This window comes from Dryobates pubescens, chromosome 39 (assembly GCF_014839835.1).
Source record: "Dryobates pubescens isolate bDryPub1 chromosome 39, bDryPub1.pri, whole genome shotgun sequence".
NCBI lineage: Eukaryota > Metazoa > Chordata > Aves > Piciformes > Picidae > Dryobates > Dryobates pubescens.
The window spans coordinates 1,634,138-1,653,091 of NC_071650.1; the positions used below are offsets into that span (position 1 = coordinate 1,634,138).

General features: G+C 57.7%; 1 protein-coding gene across 3 annotated transcripts in view; it reads right to left on the reverse strand.

The window, feature by feature from the left end:
* Positions 1-15,030, reverse strand: part of SLC8A1 (solute carrier family 8 member A1) — an 83,523-nt gene extending 68,493 nt beyond the window's left edge. For all 3 annotated transcript variants that reach the window (XM_054177229.1, XM_054177228.1, XM_054177231.1), the window contains exons 1-2: positions 14,911-15,030; positions 2,077-3,918 (exon numbers count right to left, since the gene is read on the reverse strand). In XM_054177229.1, the coding sequence (XP_054033204.1) occupies positions 2,077-3,881 (1,805 nt within the window). In that variant the 5' untranslated portion in view covers positions 3,882-3,918; positions 14,911-15,030. The remainder of the gene's footprint in view (positions 1-2,076; positions 3,919-14,910) is intronic.
* Positions 15,031-18,954: the final 3,924 nt, after the last annotated feature.

The window sequence follows — 18,954 nt, forward strand, 5'->3', positions numbered from 1 at the left end:
AGGAGGAGGCCTGCCACGATGGGTAGGGCACCCAACACACCCTCAGAAGCCAGAAGGCCTGGCAAGGGCCCTGGCAGGATGTGCTCAGATGACTTTCAGTGCACCCTTTGGTTACCAGGCTGCTGGCAAGAGTCAGGAGTGAATGGCTCAGTGGGGGAAGAAGGGCACCAGCAGAGGCAGCAGGCAGCCTGTGGGCCCTGGCAGAAGGAAAAGAAGGGGGCACCACTGTTTCACTGCAAACCCCCAGGCCACAGCCTGGGCACCGACAGGCAGCACAGCCACAGTGGCACTGCCTGTCCTTGCTGAAGAGCAGCACAGAGATGCTGCCCAAAGTGGGGCATCCAAGATGAGGGGGAAGCCCAAACCCCTTCAGCTGCAGGTGCAGAGCCTGTGACCAAGGTGTTGGGCCTGCCATGGAGGTTTGTCCCATCCCAGGGGAGCTGAGATCTGGTACCAAAGCCTTCCTGCCAGCAGCCCAGTTCTGCTCGAGCTGAGCGACCTGGTTACAAAGGAGCCTGCAGGGAGTATCCTTCTAGCCTACTTCATGGCATAGAAAGCACAGAAGTGCTCTGCTGGGGAGAGACCTTTCAGGGGGTTAAGTCCAACCACCAACCCAGCACTGCCAAGTTCACCACCCACCCATGCCCTCCAGCACCCCATCTCCGTGTGTCTTGTAGAGGCCTCCAGAGACAGAAACCCCAACCCCATTCCCAGGCAGCCTCTTCCAGCACCTCCTAACCCTTCCTTCCAATCTAAACCTCCCCCTGGCACAACTAAAGCCTTTCCTGGTGCAGACCTCAGCTGGAGTACTGTGTTGAGTTTTGGGCTCCCCAGTTCAAGAAGGACAACCCTGGCAATTCTATAATTCACTTCTGTGACTCTGCAGGTCACTGACTGGCTGAGCCTGTGCACTGGGATGCAGTCTCCATGGTTTTTGAGGTGCAGGTTCCGTGGGAGAGGTCTAGATGGTACCAAGGGTCTGTACTTGCCAAGTCTGATGGATGACCCTGCTGTGTGCGAGCATCACTTGGACCAGAGGAACAGAACTGGAGTCAAGAGAGACCAAGGGCCTGGCACTGCCAGGGGAACCATGAACTTCAGTGAACTCTGCTCATTAGCATGTCATTATAATACCAAACCACACCTCCTGGCCTGAGGCTCCCCAGCTCCAAGGCAGACCACACCTCAGGCACGCCGCCTTGAGCATGGTTGAAGCCCTACTCGTGGGGGACACAAAAGTGGCGGAGAGAGGTGGAGCTCAGGCATCGACAGGGGTGAAGTTAGCTGCCTAGCAGTGGCAGGTTAGGGGGAGAGCTTTCTGGTGTGTGGAAATCAGAGTGTGTTCTGAAGGAGCAACCAGAAGAAGACTTTGAAGGAAAGCTTTCCCTACCAAGACCAAGAAGGGCCAGCGGGACTGGACCTGGGACCAGAGAGATGTCTTTGGACCCTTGCCTTGTTGGTAGCTATTGACCTCTTTCCCTTTTCACTTCACTTTTCCCCTTCCCTCCCCTCACTTTTCTCTACCTCATATGGGTAAACAATAGGTGTTTTGCTGCTGATTGAAGTGAAGCCCCTGGCTGTGAGTCCCCTGAGTTCTTTGCACTTCCAGATCACAGTAATGAACCATCACAAGTCCATTGTTTGGACTGTGACAAGGGGGTGGAAGCTCAACCTGCTACCACTTCAGCTTTAAGACTCCAGTGAAAGCTCAAACCAGCACAACCTGCCGCTCGACAAGGCCCTGGGTCCCTCACAAGACAAAGCCAAGCTGAGCTTTGTTCTCCGCTCCACCACGGAGCCCAAGCTTCGGAGGTCTGCTCAGCGTAGGGTGAGGGAGGCTGGACTTACAAACCAGCCCCAGCTCCCCACCCCTGGGAGGGGAGGGTGGCCCTGAGCAGCTCTCACTCTGTGATCTGCCAGCCAGGCAGGAGGGCAGCCTGGTAGGTCAAGACAGGGCGCGGAAGGGCCGCTCGCGGTTGCCACAAGGCACTGGAAGCCGACTGCCTCCGGCACGACTCCAGGAGCTGGGGGTGGTTAGTTACCAGGCCATAAGTAATGAACAAGAGCTCCACTTACACTATCTCGTCGTTCTGGAACTCCAGCTCCCCACAGGTGTCCTCGAAGTCCTCTCCTCCGCCTTTGGCCGAGCCCTCGACGGTCTTGTAGGGCACGATGACGTTGCCCCGCGCGCCGGAGGTGCGCAGCACCTTCACCTCCATGGTGCCCACGCTCTCGCTGACGTGGGTCACCGGCTCCTCGAAGGTGAAGATGCCGGCGTGGTCGTCGTCGAAGATGGTGACGGTGGCCGTGGAGGGCGACCCCAGGCAGGCGAGGAGCCCCGCGACGCCGGGGCCGGCCTCGGGGACGCCCTCGTCGGAGGCCTCGGCGCCGGGGCGGACGTTGCTGAGGTGGACCAGGAAGTTCTCGTCCTCCTCGAAGATGTCGTCGTCGATGATGCCCACGCGGATCTCCTTCTGCGTCTCGCCGGGCTTGAAGACCACCGTCCCTTCGGTGAACTCGTAGTCGGAGCCGGCGTTGGCCGTGCCGTCCTCCGTCCGGAAGTCGACGCAGACCGTCTTGGTCAGGTCTCCTCCCCGCCGCACGACGGTCAGCGCCACGGTGCCGCAGTTTTCCAGGCACTGGTAGGTGGCCTGCTCGAAGCAGAGCTTGCTGACGGGGTCGTTCTCGGCCGCCTCGCCGTTCACCTCCTGCATGCTGACGGCCTTCCGGGCTTGGTCGGCCGCGTGCCGCTTCAGGATGTTGCCGGCCCCGGTCATGAGCCGCGTGGCCTGGATGCGGTAGAAGGCTCTGCTCTTCTGCTGCTGGCTCAGCACCTGGTAGTTGGCCAGCTCTATCAGCTGCTCCACTTCCTTCTCGGGGTGCTTCTGCTTCAGCTCCTTCAGGATGCGGGCCATCTCCCTCCTGGCTTCCTCGTCGTCCTGGTCCTTCTCGTCCACCTCCAGCACCAGCGTGCCATCCAAGAAGTTCTCCACGTGGGAGTTGGCCACCTTGCCATCCATCTCGATGTCGGCCTTGGAGGAGGGCCGGTCGCCCTCGTGCTCGATGATCATGCCCCGCTGCTTGCCCGCCCGGTACTTCTTGTAGACGTACTTGTAGAAGAGGAGCCTCCTGTCGGCGATCCAGGCGAACACCACGCAGATGGGGAAGAAGAAGAAGGTCAGCAGCCCCTCCCACACCTCCACCACACCCGGAGAGGACACGGACAGGATGATGTAAAGCCAGGTGTAGGCGAAGATGCTCCAGGCCGCCGTGACGAAGAAGACCCTCAGGTGCTTGATCTTCCTGATCTCCCCGTCCGGGACCACGTAGACGCAGATGGCGATGATGACGAACATGTTGAAGGCGGCGCTGCCCACGATGGTGCTGGGCCCCAGGTCCCCGGCCGTGAAGCCGTGGCCGCACACCTCGATGACGGACAGGAGGATCTCCGGGGCGGAGGAGCCCAAGGCCATCAGCGTGAGGTTGGAGACGGTCTCGTTCCAGATCCTCACCGTGGTCTTGCTGGTCTCACCGTTGGGCTTCTTGATGGTGATTTCCCGCTCCTGGGAGGTGATCACCTCGATGGAGGACATGAAGCGGTCGGCGATGATGGAGACGCCCAGGAACATGTAGACCATGGCCACAAAGTACACCGTCGCCCGGGCGATCTTGTCCCCGAAGGAGGGGTCCTGGGGCTCCCAGATGGGGAGGATCACTCCCTTCTTGCAGATGTAGGAGCCGGTGCACTCCTCGCTGTCGTTGGCGGGTGGCTCGCTGGGGGCCTCGGCGGCGAGGCCGTCGGCGCGGCACAGCAGCACCAGCACGGCGCCCAGCAGCCACGGGCCGGAGGGGAAGGAGGCTGCGCCACCGCCTCGCGACATGGCCGCTTCCACCAGATGGGTCCCAGGTGTCCTCAGCCTGCAGGGACAGAAGGAGAGGTGGTCCAGTGGTAGTTCCAGGCTATGCCTTTAAAATAGTTCACAGATGTCAAGCAGAAAGTCATAGAGTGTAAATAAATCACTGCTGGGTGTGAAGAGGAAGATCAGAGAATCAGAGAATTGTCAGGGTTGGAAGGGACCTCAAGGCTCATCCAGCTCCAACCCCCTGCCATGGGCAGGGACACCTCACACTACAGCAGGTTGCTCACAGCCACAGCCAGCCTGGCCTCAAAAACCCCCAGGCAGGAGGCTTCCACCTGGGCAATCTGTGCCAGGCTCTCACCACCCTCATGGCCAAGAACTTCTTCCTGACATCCAACCTGAATCTCCCCACTTCTAGTTTTTCTCCATTCCCTCCCATTCTTATCCCTACCTGACAGCCTCAGAGGTCCCTTCCCAGCTTTCTTGGAGCCCCATTCAGATGCTGGAAGGCCACAATTAGGTCTCCTGGGAGCCTTCTCTTCTCCAGACTGAACAACCCCAACTCCCTCAGTCTGTATAATGATAGTTCTAAACAATCCCACTGGAAGAGACAACTGACAACAAAATGCAGGACTCGAGTAATGAGGGCAAGGCTGAGCTCAGGGCTTATTCTCACCAGCTGCGGGCAGTGGCACTTCTCCCTCAGCTCCAGTCTGACCCTGCTCTGCCTCAGCTTCAAACCATTCCCCCTTGGCCTGTCTCTAGACCCCCTCAGCAAAAGTCCCTCTGCAGCCTCCCTGCAGGATCCCTTCAGCTATTGCAAGGCAGCTCTGAGGTGCCCCTGGAGCCTTCTCCTCTCCAGGCTGCACAGCCCCAGCTCCCTCAGCCTGTGCTCACAGCAGAGCTGCTCCAGCCCTTGGCTCATCTCTGTGGCCTCCTCTGGCCTCACTCCAGCAGCTCTGTGTCCTTCTGCTGCTGGGGACAGCAGAACTGGAGGCAGGATTGGAGGTGAGGTCTGAGCAGAGCAGAGCCAAGGGGCAGAATCCCCTCTCTTGCCCTGCTGCCCACCCTCCTGTGGCTGCAGCCCAGCACACAGCTGCCTGCTGGCTCCTGGGGAGTTGCTCAGCACCCAAGACCCCCAAATCTCAATTTATCACTTGTATCACTTTGATTTGCTACCAGAGCCTCCTCCTTCCATGCAGCAGCGTTCTGCACCTTCCCCAAGCTGGAAGCAGCCTCACATGCATCCAGGCCTGGCTCTTCTGGCGTGCTTTGAGAGGAAGCCTGGTCCTGAGCTCTTTCCCCACTAGGTCAGCTTTGATGGCTTCTCCTTCAAGGGCCTTTCTCACTCCACTTACAACATCAGTCATCGAGCTGACAGCAGCTCTTGCCCTTGTCCTGCCTCAGGATTTCCCAGCGGTGTGGAGGAGCTGTTAGATGGGTTTGCAGTTCGTTAGCAGTGCATAAACAGGGAACAGATCCCTTCCTGCAGGACTCCAAGCATGCTCAGTGCTGCACTCTCACTTCTTTACAAGCCAATAAATGCCAGATTCCTAGTTACTGGAGCTATATATTCTCCTCAAGGAGAGCCTTTGCCATGCTGTGCTTCTCCATTCCAAGTTAATTTAATCACAGGGTGCTTTACAAAGTTTCTATGAAGAGAGGAAAATGAAGCATGGCAGGAGCTGGACTGTGCTGGAGAATGGAAAAGGCTGAACTGGTTTTGCTCACAAAAAGAATAACCTTAAGCCAAACAGAATCCACGTTTCAGAATGAAGGAAAGAAATTAAATAGCCCCAAGCCATGAAAGGTTTAACCTTCTGAGGGAAGAATGGTTCCTGAGACGATGTCAGAGATGGAACACAAGCAAAAGACCCAATCACCATCTCCTGATGTCTAACACCTGCAACCCTCAGCAGGACTCAGAGTCACAGATTGGAAAGGAGCCTCCAAGGGCATCCTGTGCAACCCCCCTGCACCCAGCAGGGACACCTCCAGCTAGAGCAGGCTGCACAGGGACACAGCCAGGCTCAGCTTCAAGGGCTCCAGGCATGGGGCCTCAAGCCCAGCCCTGGGCAGCCTGTGCCAGTGTCTCCCCACTCTCCTTGGGCACAACTTCCTCCTGAGGGCCAACCTCAAGCTGCCCTGCTCCACTTTCAAACCCTTGCCCCTGGGCCTAGCACTCCAAGCCCTTCTGAACAGTCCCTGCCCAGCCTGCCTGCAGCTCCCCTGCAGATCCTGAACTGCAGCTCTGAGCTCTCCCTGGAGCCTTCTCCTCTCCAGGCTGAACAGCCCCAACTCTCACACCCTACCATTCTGCCATCTGCTTGTTCTCCAGCAAACACCACAGCAGGTTTGCCAGCTGCATGGACTGTGAGACAAAGACCAACCCTTCCCTGCATAAGGCTGCATCCAGTGCTAGCATCTCAGCTGTTCCCTGGGCCTGGTGACAGCGTGACCCAACCAAGATGGCTAAGCACTGCCTCCCCTCTTCCTCCTGAAGGAGGTCTTCTTTCACAGCACAGCTGGGAACCAGGCTGGCTCTCCAGCCACACAGCACACACACACACTGGACTGCTGGCTGCAAGTGTTTCTGGGGAGAAGCATTTTAACTTGTCCCCCCAAACACAGACACATCAGCACCTCCTTGAAGAAAAGCACCTGGCCACCAGCACCCCAGTTTCTTACCCCCCATGACACAGAAATCACTTCCTTCTCTTTAGGGCAGGGCCATGGCATGCAGGGATGGGGCTCTGTGCAAGTGAAGAGGTGGCTGGAGGAATCAATGGCTGCAGTCTTGCACTCATGTCTTGGCATCTACTCCACAAAGAGACATCTTAATTCTGGGTCCCAGCCCTCCACTGCATTTGCTTTTATTTAAGGATGCTCTGGTAGGGTTATTGTGATGGAAGAGCAATGCTGAGGGTAATGAGAATGGGGAGACTCTGAAACAGGCTGCCCAGAGGCAGCCTAGAGGTGCTCAGGGCCAGGTCAGAGGAGGCCTTGAGCAACCTGGGCTGGTGAAAGATGTCCCTGCCCAAGGCAGAGGGTTGGAACTGGATGGTCTTTAGGATCCCTTCCAGCCCAAACCCTTCTATGAACTTATCATGACCCTGTTAGACTCACCAGGAGCTGTTGGTCTGCCTCCCCTCGCCCACTGCTCCTCCACATTCTCTAATTATCATACAATGGCTCAGGCTGGAATAGACCTCATCCACCCCTGCCATGCCCAGGGACACCTCTCAACCAGCCCAGGCTGCTCAAGGTCCCACCCAACCTGGCCTTGAACACGTCCAGGGAGGAGACATCCACAGCCTCCCTAGGCAGCCTGCCTCACCATCCTCCTGCTGAAGAACTTCAGTTAATGATTGGACCAGGGGGATGGAGCAAAACTAGAAATGGGTAGCTTCAGACTGGATGTTAGGAAGAAGTTCTTGCCCATGAGGGTGGTGAGACACTGGCACAGTCTCTACAGAGGGTAAGGAATTGGTTGGATGGTTGCATCCAAAGGGTAGTGGCCAGCAGCTGGATGTCCAGCTGGACACAGGTGACAAGTGGAGTCCCTCAGGGTCTGTGCTGGGAGCAGTGCTGTTCAGTCTCTCCATCAGTGGCACAGGCAGGGAGACTGAGGCACCCTCAGCAAGTGTGCAGATGGCAGCAGGCTGAGTGGGGTGGTTGATAAGGCTGAAGGATGGGAAGGGATCCATCCAGAGGCACCTCTGCCATGGGGACAGGCTGGGAGAGTCAGGGCTGTTCAGCCTGGAGAGGAGAAGGCTCCAGGGAGACCTCAGAGCTGCAGTTCAGGATCTGCAGGGGAGCTGCAGGCAGGCTGGGCAGGGACTGTTCAGAAGGGCTTGGAGTGCTAGGCCCAGGGGCAAGGGTTTGAAAGTGGAGCAGGGCAGCTTGAGGTTGGCCCTCAGGAGGAAGTTGTGCCCAAGGAGAGTGGGGAGACACTGGCACAGGCTGCCCAGGGCTGGGGTCGAGGTCCCATCCCTGCAGACATCCAGGGTCAAGTTTGTAAACCACCAGGAGGGCAACTGCCCGAAGCAGGGCTGGGAGGGCTGGAGAGAGCTCTGCCTGTGCTGGACGCAGGGGCTCCAGACTGGGTAGGAGAGAGCTCCTGCTGCCAGCTCCAGCTCCCCAGCTCAGGAGCTGCCAGATGGGTAGAAAACCAGCTTTTTAGACTCTGCTCTGACCTTTCCCTGGCAGCAGTGCTCCTCCAGGCTGGCTGGTTGCTGCATGCAAAGTGAATCTGAAGGCTGCCCTGCGTTTCAGCAAGGCACAGCTGCTGCCTTGCAATGGCCTCCCCAAAGACCCAGCTCCAGTGAAGCCCTCCAAAGACTCACTCTGAGACCCTTTCTGTTAATTTTCCTGCCCCTTTGGACCACACACAGGTCCCTGCCCACCTGCAACAAGCTGGCAGCACCATTCCCCTTCACTCTGCTGCTAGCTGAGACACTTCCCTTGCAGAGGAATGATTGGGCAAGGAAAGAAACGGCCTGGGCTTGACGAGTGGCCACACAGTGAGAGACTTCTCATGGGGAAATCTTTTTTGACAGAAAATCTGCAGAGAGCAGCTCTACCACAGCAGGTTCACAGCTTTCCAGCCACCAGCAGCACTACCCAACAGTGCCTACTCCACTGTGACATCAGCTTCGTACCGCACAGCCTTGCTGTGAAGCTGCTACCAGCTGGTAGGGGAGAGGCTGACTCCACAGCCATGCCAGGGGGGGCTGCAGGAGCTGGAAGCAGCACCAGGGCCCTCCCCACAGGGGGACTGGTGGCTTGCTGGGAGACAGGGGGCAGCTTGCCCTTCACAGCAGAGCAGCTGCTTTCCAGCTTGCTGTGGGGACACTTCTAGGAGCCTGTTGCAACACCGTGGGGTCTCCCAGCCAGCCCAGCCCAGCGCCAGAGCCAGGCAGAGAGGAGACCAAATTGTGGCCTTCCAGTGTCTGAAGAGGGCTCCAAGAAAACTGGGGAGGGACTTTGGAGGGTGTCAGGGAGTGATAGGATTGGGAGGGATGGAACAAAGCTAGAAATGGGTAGCTTCATACTGGATGTTAGGAAGAAGTTGTTGCCCTTGAGGGTGGTGAGAGCCTGGCACAGGTTGCCCAGGGAGGTGGTGGAAGCCTCCTGCCTGGAGGTTTTTCAGGCCAGGCTGGCTGTGGCTGTGAGCAACCTGCTGCAGTGTGAGGTGTCCCTGCCCATGGTGGGGGGCTTGGAACTGGATGCTCCTTGAGGTCCCTTCCAACCCCAAAAATTCTATGTCTCTTTCCAGTTCCATGCCCTCTGCTCCTACCCCCAAGGTCAGACCTGAAGTCTCCAAGTCACAGCACCCCCTCCCCATTTATCTTGCAGGAGAGCATGACCTAAGAGCCTCCTGCAAGCAGCAAGTAGCCTTCCCTGACAAAAAGCCCTGCACACCTTGCAGGGCACACAAGTGGGACCCTTACCCAGCCAGCCAGCCACCTCCAGAGTCAGCCAATCTCTCCTGCTGCCACTTGCTGGCCGTGCTGAAGCCTCCACACCTGTGCCTCACTGAAAAAGCAGCAATCTGCTTCGCAGCAGGGCAGCTGGAGCAAAGCCTGCACTGAGAAAAGACCTGGCTATAGGGGAAAAAAAACCAACCAAACAACAAACCTCCCAAAACCCCAAAAGAAACCTCAACCCAACCCCCAAACGAATTGTCTGCTCTCTGACCCCCAGTCGGCAAATCAGCCGAGAGCCCGAGGGGCACGAACGAACGCCGGCAGCCCTGCGGGGTGAGAGAATGCTTTGTCTAGGCAGGCAGAGGCTCTGCTGCTGGGCTTCGCTTCTGCTCTGGGTGCTGGCTGTTGTTTGGTACACCCCGGCCCTTGTTTGCCGTCTCTGGCTGTTACCGACCGGAGCAGGCAGGGGGGAGGACCCTAGCGCTGGGACCCGCGGAGGAAAGCCGCTGCGCCCGCAGCCTGCGGCTGCCGCTCGGGGCTGTGCAGCCCGGAGGCTCTTTAAGCAGCTCGGAAAAGCCTTTGGCTCGCAGCCCTGCTCCTCCGGCTCTGCCCGGCTCCTTCTCCTTTCCACCCAGCCCTGCCACTCCATAAAAACAAGGCGCAGCCTGTTGGCATCCCCTGCCCGTGACCCTCCAGATCTCCACATCAAGGAAACGATTTCCAGGCCGTCGGCATCCTGCTTGCATCAGGGTTAAAAACAAAACGCAAACCAAACCGAAAACCAAAGCGAAAGGAAAAAAAGCCCACCCCACAACACGAAGCATCAGACCTTCCCAAATATAGTCAGAGGCACAACTCCTCCGTGAAGCCAACCGAGTTAAAACACACACCAGGGCCACCCTGCTCTCTGTGGAGGACATCAACAAGTTCGAACCACGACCAGGGGCCAGGATTTTTTTATTCCACGTCCCCCTCCCCCCCCCCCCCCAAAGTATTCTATCTTTTCAGAGAAGAGCCCAAATCTCCTCCCACAATCTCCCCAGCAACTTTCCAAAATAAACAGATAAATAGAGGAAAGGAAACATCCCCCAACAGAAACACATCTCAGCCAGATTGGAGGGATTTCGGGGCCAGCTTGGAAGTGTCTTGTCGGGGAGGTTCCAGCCTTGAGTTGTCCCTTTCCCTCAGGATCCCAGAGCTCAGCAAGGCAAAGGAGAAGCAAGGCAAAGGAGAAGCAAGGAAAGGAGAAGCAAGGAAAGGAGAAGCAAGGCAGAAATGATACATTTTGGTTGTTGTTGGGTTTGGGGTTTTTTTTAGCTTGATTTGTTGTTGTTTGGGGTTTTGGTTGCTTGGTTGGTTTGGGGTTTTTTTGTTTGGTTGGGTTTTTTTACATCTTCTCTCTTACTTGCTGCTATCTCCAGACAATTTCTTCCCACTTGCTTTTAGTCTCTTCTTGATCAACCCCCCTCCATCAGCCTCTTGCCCATTATTCCTCCTCGCCTGTTAATGCCTCCCCCTGCCCATGGGTCTCCCTCCTTGCCTTAAGCATGGTTCTGGCTGCCTGCTCTCCACCAGCCAGCTTTGAGGCCACCTTGTCAGAGTCCCTCTGCCGCCTCAGGGCAGCCCTCTGCCATGTGTGTCCCCCACTGGACAATGGAAAGAACATCTCCCACGAGTGTTGGGATGATAAAACCTTGCTAACAAGCCTGAGCAGCCTGGGGAGGACTCTGCCTGGATGTGTTTAAAGGTGGTTTGGATGTGGTGCTTGGGGCTATGGTTTAGGGGTGACCCTTTTAGAGTAGGGTCAGTGGTTGGACTTGGTGATCCTGAGAGTCTTTCCCAACCTGAATGTTTCTGTGATTCTGTGAGATGCCAAATGGGAGCCAGAAGAGAGGAATTAGCAGGTCTCTTGCTTTCCTGCCTGCCTGTGTCAGCTCTTCTCTCCAGGTCCGTTTTTGCACTGTGTTTGTAGCTTAGGGAGGGGAGAGGGAGGCCTGGGGATGTTCCCTGTTGCAGCAGGATGCTCTCTTGGGCTCTGCAGGAGGAAGGAGTAGAAAGCTTCAAGGGAACAGAGACAAATTCCCAGCCCCAGATTCCTGCACCCATCTAGGTGGGAGACATCCCCAGCAGTGCATGTGGGGAAAGGCTGAGGCTGTGGATCTGGGCAGTTTGGGCACCTTGCTGGGCAGGAGCTGAGCAGGGCAGTTTGGGCTGGAGGCCCACGCTGGCAGGTTCCATCCACCAGCTAGGTGCTCAGCCCCAGCTGCATAAGGGTGGTAGCACCCCTCAGGGTAGGGGGGGAGAGTCACCATCCAGAGAGGACAGCTCTTGCACCGCTGACTCTAGAGGGAGCTGAACGCTAATGCAGAGCAAATGCCCACTTCTTAGGCCACTGGAAGGAAAGGCAGACTAAGCCAAAGTGTGTGCTGGGCCTTGGTGCCTTATCCCAAGGAGTGAGGTCAGCCATCCTGCCTCCTGCCAGGTCTGCCCCTAGGAACACTTTGCAGCAGCAGATCTCCCTTCTCTTTGCAGCCAGGTTTCCTCAGGAAGCCAGGCACGTGAAACCACAGGTTGGCATTGGTAGGGGCTGGAAGGGACCTCCAGAGACCATCTAGTTCCATCCCCCCTGCCAGAGCAGGAGAGTAGGGGATGAGGGCGCACCCAGATGAGGTTGCTCAGGAACACATCCAGGTGTCTCTGTTCACAGCCCCTCCCAACTGCTGCTGAAATCACCTGAGGGACAGAGAGAGGGGAGTCCCTACAAGCTTCCTGCAAACAGCTGGAGAGAGACTTCTCACACCCTTGTCAAGGAAAGGCTGGGCAGTGAGCTCAGGCTCTATGGGATGCCAGAGCCCTGCTTGGCAGGGCACCCTGAGCACCCTGCAGCAGATCCAGGTAGAGGCAGGATTTGCAGCGGTGCAAATGGGAAGTGTCCAGAGAAGGGCCACGAGGATGAGCAGAGGGCTGGAGCTAAGACAGATTGAGAGAGTTGGGCTTGCTCAGTCTGGAGAAGAGAAGGCTCCAAGGAGACCTAATTGTGGCCTTCCAGTATCTGAAAGGAGCTCCAAGAAAGCTGGGGAGGGACTTTTGAGGGTGTCAGGCAGGGATAGGACTGGGGGGCATGGAGCAAAACTAGAAGTGGGGAGATTCAGATTGGATGTTAGGAAGAAGTTCTTGCCCCTGAGGGTGGTGAGAGCCTGGCAGAGGTTGCCCAGGGAGGTGGTGGAAGCCTCCTGCCTGGAGGCTTTTCAGGCCAGGCTGGCTGTGGCTGTGAGCAACCTGCTCTAGTGTGAGGTGTCCTTGCCCATGGCAGGGGGGTTGGAACTGGCTGCTCCTTGAGGTCTCTTCCAACCCTAACAATTCTGTGATGATTCTAAATCTGCTGTGGGCATCACCAGTGCCCATGAGCTGGAAGCAGAGGCAGCTGGTGACAGCCTGAGCTTGAGCAGAGCTGCAGGTTGCTCGCTGTGCCAGCCAGAAGGAGAGGCAGCGCCGCATGCCATTTGCGTTGTCCCTGCCCAACCTGTTGATTGGTTGTCCGGTGATGCTTGTGCCTGGGGGGACACTGGGGCTGTATTTATAGCAGCTGAGCTTCCTTAGGATGCTCAGAGCAGGGTGGCTTTCCCCCTGGTGAGCCAGCAAGGACTGCATCCCTCCAAAAAAATCCCCAAACCACACGCACAGCAAACACAGCAAAATTCTGCCCTAGACGCAGCGCCAGGAAATGGCAACCCTGGCAGCTCCCAGCAAGTGAGGACACCACCAAAGCCCCCCACAGGCAAAGAAACCAATGTCTGTGCCTCTATGGCATCAGGCAAGGTGCTGGGGGCGGGGGGGGGCTCCAAAGGGTGAGGACAGGAGCCAAGCTCAGGCCACGCCACGTCCGGCAGTGCGAACCGGAGGTAGCCCAGAAGGCTGCCGGACCGCAAACGTTGAAACCTGGGGAGCACCTCGCAGCCCAAAGAGCACAGAAAGCTCAGGGGGATGGAAAACAGGGGAGAGAGAAGCAAGCAGAGTTTCATCCTCTCAAAGCTGTGCTCCTGCCTGCTGGCATTGAGGGATGCTGGGCAGGGGGAGCGCATCGCAATCTCCTCAGGCATCTCGAACTCAAGCCCCCGGTGCTGGGGGAGCTGGGAGCAACGCAGCTCCTCAGCACTGGCTCAGGAGCTGCTGATGCCTCCAGAGCAGCAAGGCTGGTGCTGGGGTGTGAGAGGAGTCAGGCAATGCATCAACTTTCCTGGGGACACAGTGGTGGTGGTGGTGGTGGTGGGAGGTTGGTGGCTTGCCTGCTCGATCCTGGCTCCAGGAAAGGATTGCCAGCTTATTTTCCTGCTTGGGCTAACAGGAAAAAAGGGGCAAGGCTGCTACTGAAGGATGCAGAGGGGAAGAAGCATTGCTCAGATGCATGGAGGCCACACCACTGCCTCTCTTTGGTGCTTGTCCACAGCCACACAAGCACAGCTCCTGGGTTTTTGTTATTTTTTGTTTGTCCCCTGGCAGCCATCATCATCATCATCATCACCATCACCATCACCACATCCCAACGTGCCACTGTCCCAACTTCCCATTTCCTAAAGCGAAGTGCACCTCTTGTCTCGCTGCTGGTGAGGAGCAGCACCTGAAGGCCTGGGCAGGTGTCAGGAGAGAGCACACACAGAGCCCCACTGCCAGCGCCTGCCTGGCGGATTTCCAGCGTGTGGGAACCGGAGGAACACCTCCCTGCCAAGTGCCAGCAAAGGGGAGCCCTGAAATCAAACGCTCACACCCGGGTACCGCTGACCTTGTGGCTTTCCCTTCCTGGGCTTCCCCCTTCTCACCACTGCTTGCTGCATCCCCCCACCTGGTCGGGTCTGGGCAGCTCCCCAAAGCCTCCCTGGCCACGGAGCTGGTTCGGGTGGGGAAAGCAGCAGGGCTGCGCTGGAAGAATTCAGCTGGAGCTGTCGGAGGAGCCCCCAGCCATGCTTCCACCTAGACAAAGCCTACGTGCCGAGAGCTGCTCCAGCCGCCCTCAGGAGCGCCCGCCGCTCCCGCCGGCAATGGCCGTGGAATCGTGGCTGCAGGTGCCTCCGGCCACCCACCTCGGCAACCGTTTCGGGGCAGGAATCCATCCCCGGGGCGGGAATCGTCCATCCCCGGGGGCAGGAATCATCCATCCCCGGAGGCAGGAATCATCCATCCCCGGGCGCACCGCACCCCCGCCCGCCGCGGCAGGGGCAAGGTGCCCGTGAAGCCCCCCGAGGGTGAGGGGTTTGCTCCAGCCCCACCTGCCTGGCACTAGGGCTGGGTGGGGGAGGCACCTTCCCTCCGCAGCCGCCCCTCCCGTCGCGACATGTCGCGATTGGCCGGCGGGGGGGAGGGGGGTTGGGTGGGGGCCCCTCCATCCCTTGCCTAAAGGGTGGGTTGCAGAAAGCAAGCCCGGGGCGGGGAAGGGGCGCATCCTACCCCCCGCCTCTCCATTGTGTCTCCCACACGACTCCGGCCACCCCCCACCCCCCACCTCATCCCGCCCTCCTCATCCCCCACCCCCCCGGCACTGGGGACCGCGGTGTCTGAGCGGCGAGGAGCTCGCAGGGCAGGGCAGGGCTGTTGCTGGGGAGGGGGCCCGTCGGTCACGGTCCTACCTTTGGGGGGGAAGCAGGAGCGGGAGCGGCCGGGGCCGGCTCAGAGGCGGCGAAGCATCGCGGCGGGGCTGGCGGCGGAGCCCCCGGTGCGCGGCTGCGGCGCGGCGGCGGCGGCGGCGGCGGCAGCGGCAGCGGGAGGAAAGGGATGGAGGGAGGGAGGGAGGATGGATGGAGGGAGGGAGGGAGCGCTCTCTCTCTCTCTCACACACACACAGCGCCTCAGGGATGCGCGCAGCCGGCCCCCCCGGCAGGCAGCCTCCCCTCCCTCCGCATCCCTCCGCGGATAAGGAGAAATCCGCCGTTCCTCCTCCGCGGTGGCAGCTTCAGCCCTGCTTCAGTCCTCCTCCTCCTCCTCTTTCTCCTCCTCCTCCTCTTGCTGGAAAGATTTCCTGATTTCCTCCTCGGAGCGAGGGACTTTGAAAGGCTGGGCTGGGTGCGGACCCACCCCCAGCAGCCTTACCCGCCCTGCCTGGGGCAGCCCCCAGCCCTGCCCTGCTTGGGACGCTCCCTATCCATGCCCTGTCTGCCCCCATCATTGCCCATCCTGTCCGCTCACCTCCCAGACCTGCCCTCCGTGGCTCGTCGCATCCCCCCGGGCACCCTGTAGCTCGCCAGGGCAAGCCCAGCCACATTTAGCCTGGGGAAAAGCAGGCGGAGGGGAGACCTGCTGGAGGCTGGAGCCGGGAGGATGTTGGTCTGTTCGTCTCTTCTCCCTAGTAACAAGTGACAGGAGAGGAAATGGCCTCAAGTTGCACCAGGAGAGGTTTAGAACCATAGAATCACAGAATTGCCAGGGTTGGAAGGGACCTCAAGGAGCAGCCAGCTCCAACCCCCTGCCCTGGGCAGGGACACCTCACACTACAGCAGGTTGCTCACAGCCACAGCCAGCCTGGCCTGAAAACCTCCAGGCAGGAGGCTTCCACCACCTCCCTGGGCAACCTGTGCCAGTGTCTCACCACCCTCATGGCCAAGAACTTCTTCTTGACGTCCAATCTGAATCTCCCCACTTCGACTTTTGCTCCATTCCCCCCAGTCCTATCACTCCCTGACACCCTCAGAAGTCCCTCCCCAGCTTTCTTGGAGCCCCCTTCAGATCCTGCAAGGCCACAAGAAGGTCTCCTGGGAGCCTTCTCCTCTCCAGCCTGCACAACCCCAACTCTCTCAGGCTGTCTCCAGAGCAGAGCAGCTCCAGCCCTCTGCTCATCCTCATGGCCCTTCTCTGGACCCCTTCCAGCACCTCCTGACCCTTCCTGTAATAATGACTCCAGGACTCGACACAGTGCTCCAGGTGGGGTCTCAGTAGAGTGGAGTAGAAGGGGAGATGAGGAGAGGTTGGGCTTGAAAGGGTTCTCAAAGCCTGGCACAGGCTTCCCAGGGAGGTGGTTGAATGCCCATCCCTGGAGGGGTTCGAAAGAGGCAGAGCTGTGGTGCTGAGGGCCATGGCTCAGCCCCAGCCTTGGCAGAGTTAGAGGCTGGTTGGTCTGGATTGACCTGAAAAGGGCTTTTCCAACCCAAATGAATCTGTGGTTTGCACCCTGCAGGATGGAGCAAGCCCTGGGGCAGAGGACAAAGAGGGCAGCAGGAGCCTTGCTGTGATTGCCACTGTGCCCCTCAGCCGTGCCCATGGCTGCTATGAGGGGGCAGAACGTCAGGAGCATCCCAAGGGGCCCTTGGTTGGCATTCACCCCCCTCTCCCATCACCAGTGGGGTCCCTGGGGTGACAGACAAGGGATGGGGTAGGGGTTCTTGGTAGGGCTTCTTGTTCATAGGGGTTCTTGATAGGGCTTATTGTTGATAAGGATTCTTGATAGGAGTTCTTGATAGGGGTTCTTGTTTATAGGGGTTATTGATAGGGGTTCTTGTTTGTAGGGGTTCTTGATAGGGGTTATTGATAAGGGTTATTGTTTATAGGGGTTATTGATAGGGGTTCCTGATAGGGGTTCTTGTTTATAGGGGTTCTTGATAGGGGTTCTTGATAAGGGTTATTGCTTATAGGGGTTCTTGATAGGGGTTCCTGATAGGGGTTCTTGTTTATAGGGGTTATTGATAGGGGTTATTGATAGGAGTTATTGTTTATAGGGGTTATTGATAAGGATTCTTGATAGGGGTTATTGATAGGGGTTCTTGTTTATAGGGGTTCTTGATAAGGGTTATTGATAGGAGTTATTGTTTATAGGGGTTCTTGATACGGGTTCTTGATAGGGGTTCTTCTTGATAGAGGTTCTTGTTTATAGGGGGTCTTGATAAGGATTCTTGATAGGGGTTCTTGATAGGGGTTCTTGTTTATAGGGTTCTTGATAGGGATTATTAATAGGGTTTATTGTTTTTAGGAGTTATTTCTCTAGGTTATTGAGGGCCCTGCTGAGAGCTGCCCCCCTATGGCAAGCTCTGAGCCCAGAGAGGCTCCTGAGCCTTTAGGAGGGGCAGTGGGGTTGGAGTGGCCCCGCAGGAAGCCAGCAGCTTGGCTCAGCACCTCAGAGTGGCTCAAGTGTCCTTCCTGTGGGCAATTCCCCTTTCACCATGCCTGAACGGCTCCACCCTTCGCTAGCTCCAGCAGGGGAGCAGACGGCCCCAGCGTCCCACCCTGCAGGCGAAACGCTGCGGCTGGAGGGACTTAAAACAGGAGCAAAGCTATTAACTCACAGCCTGGTGGCTCCAAGTCCCCAGTGACCTTGAGCAGCCCTCTGCACCCACATCTTCAGGTGCCACAAGACCCAGGGAGAGGAGCAGGGCCCTTCCTGCAGCTCCTGAACCCTCTCACACCTTCTCTTTTTGCCACCACTGACAAGACACAGAGCCAGAATTCATTTGTGTTCTTTCTCCATTCCTCCATCCCTCCCCCCTTAAACCCCCAACAATTAGTTTGGGTTTTATTTGTTTGTTTGGGTTGTTTTTTTTCATGACCATGTCCTTCAGCAGAGATGGAAAACTGAATATCTCTGCTCAAGACAAAGTGTAAGAGGTGGATGAGGACATCACAAAGTCCCTCTGCAAAGCACTTGGTGAGGAGCTGCTTGGCCACCAAACCAGCTGCTTGGTGGTGGTGGTGGTGGGGCAGCTGTGACTGACACCACTTAGGTTGGTTCTCACTGTGTGAGCTTATTGCCTAGAGCTGGAGTGAGAGGCATTTCAGAATCACAGGATCTTAGGGCTTGGCAGGGACCTCCAGAGACCATCCAGTCCAAACCCCCTGCCAGAGCAGAGGCACTCAGGGCAGGGCTCACAGGAGCACAGCCAGGTGGGGATGGAAAGGCTCCGGAGAAGGAGACTCCACAACCTCCCTGGGCAGCCTGCTCCAGGCCTCCAGCAGCCTCACACCATAGAACTTTCTCCTCTTGTTGAGGTGGAACCTCCTGGGTTGCAGCTTGGACCTGCTGTGCCTTGTCCTGTCCCTGGGCACCACCAAACAGAGCCTGGAACCTTCATCCTGACCCCCAGCCCTCAGCTATTGGTAGACATTGATCAGATCCCTCTCAGCCTTCTCTTCTCCAGACTGACCAGCCCCAGGGCTCTCAGCCTCTCTTCAGAACAGAGATGTTCAAGTCCCCAAATCTTCCTCATAGCTCTGTTGGACTCTCTCCAGCAGGTCTTGAACTGGAGAGCCCAGAGCTGGTGTGGTCTCATGAGGACAGAGTAGAGGAGGAGGAGAAGAATCTCCCTACCCCTGCTGGCCACACTTTTCTTGCTGCACCCCAGGACACCCTTGGCCCTCTTGGCCACAAGGGCACATTGATAAGAACTTGTTTAGAGACAACCCCCTCCTTCCAGCCCCCCTCACCTGGGTTTTGTGTCCAGTATCTAACTCTGGTTGTCCATTTCACCTCTTCTGATTTAAGACTTTTCAGAGAGGGATAAAGTTGCATCTGCCCAGGTGTGGTACTGTGATGGAGCTCAGTTCCCCCAGCAGGGCACAGCCCAAGGTGCAGAGCTCTTTCCAGGAGCTGAGCAGGGCAGGGGAGGTTGGATCTGGCTGTGGCTGCTGTGTGCAAGGTGCTCCATGAGCTGCTGTGGCAATGGGATAAAGGTGGGCAGGAGGAATTGGCA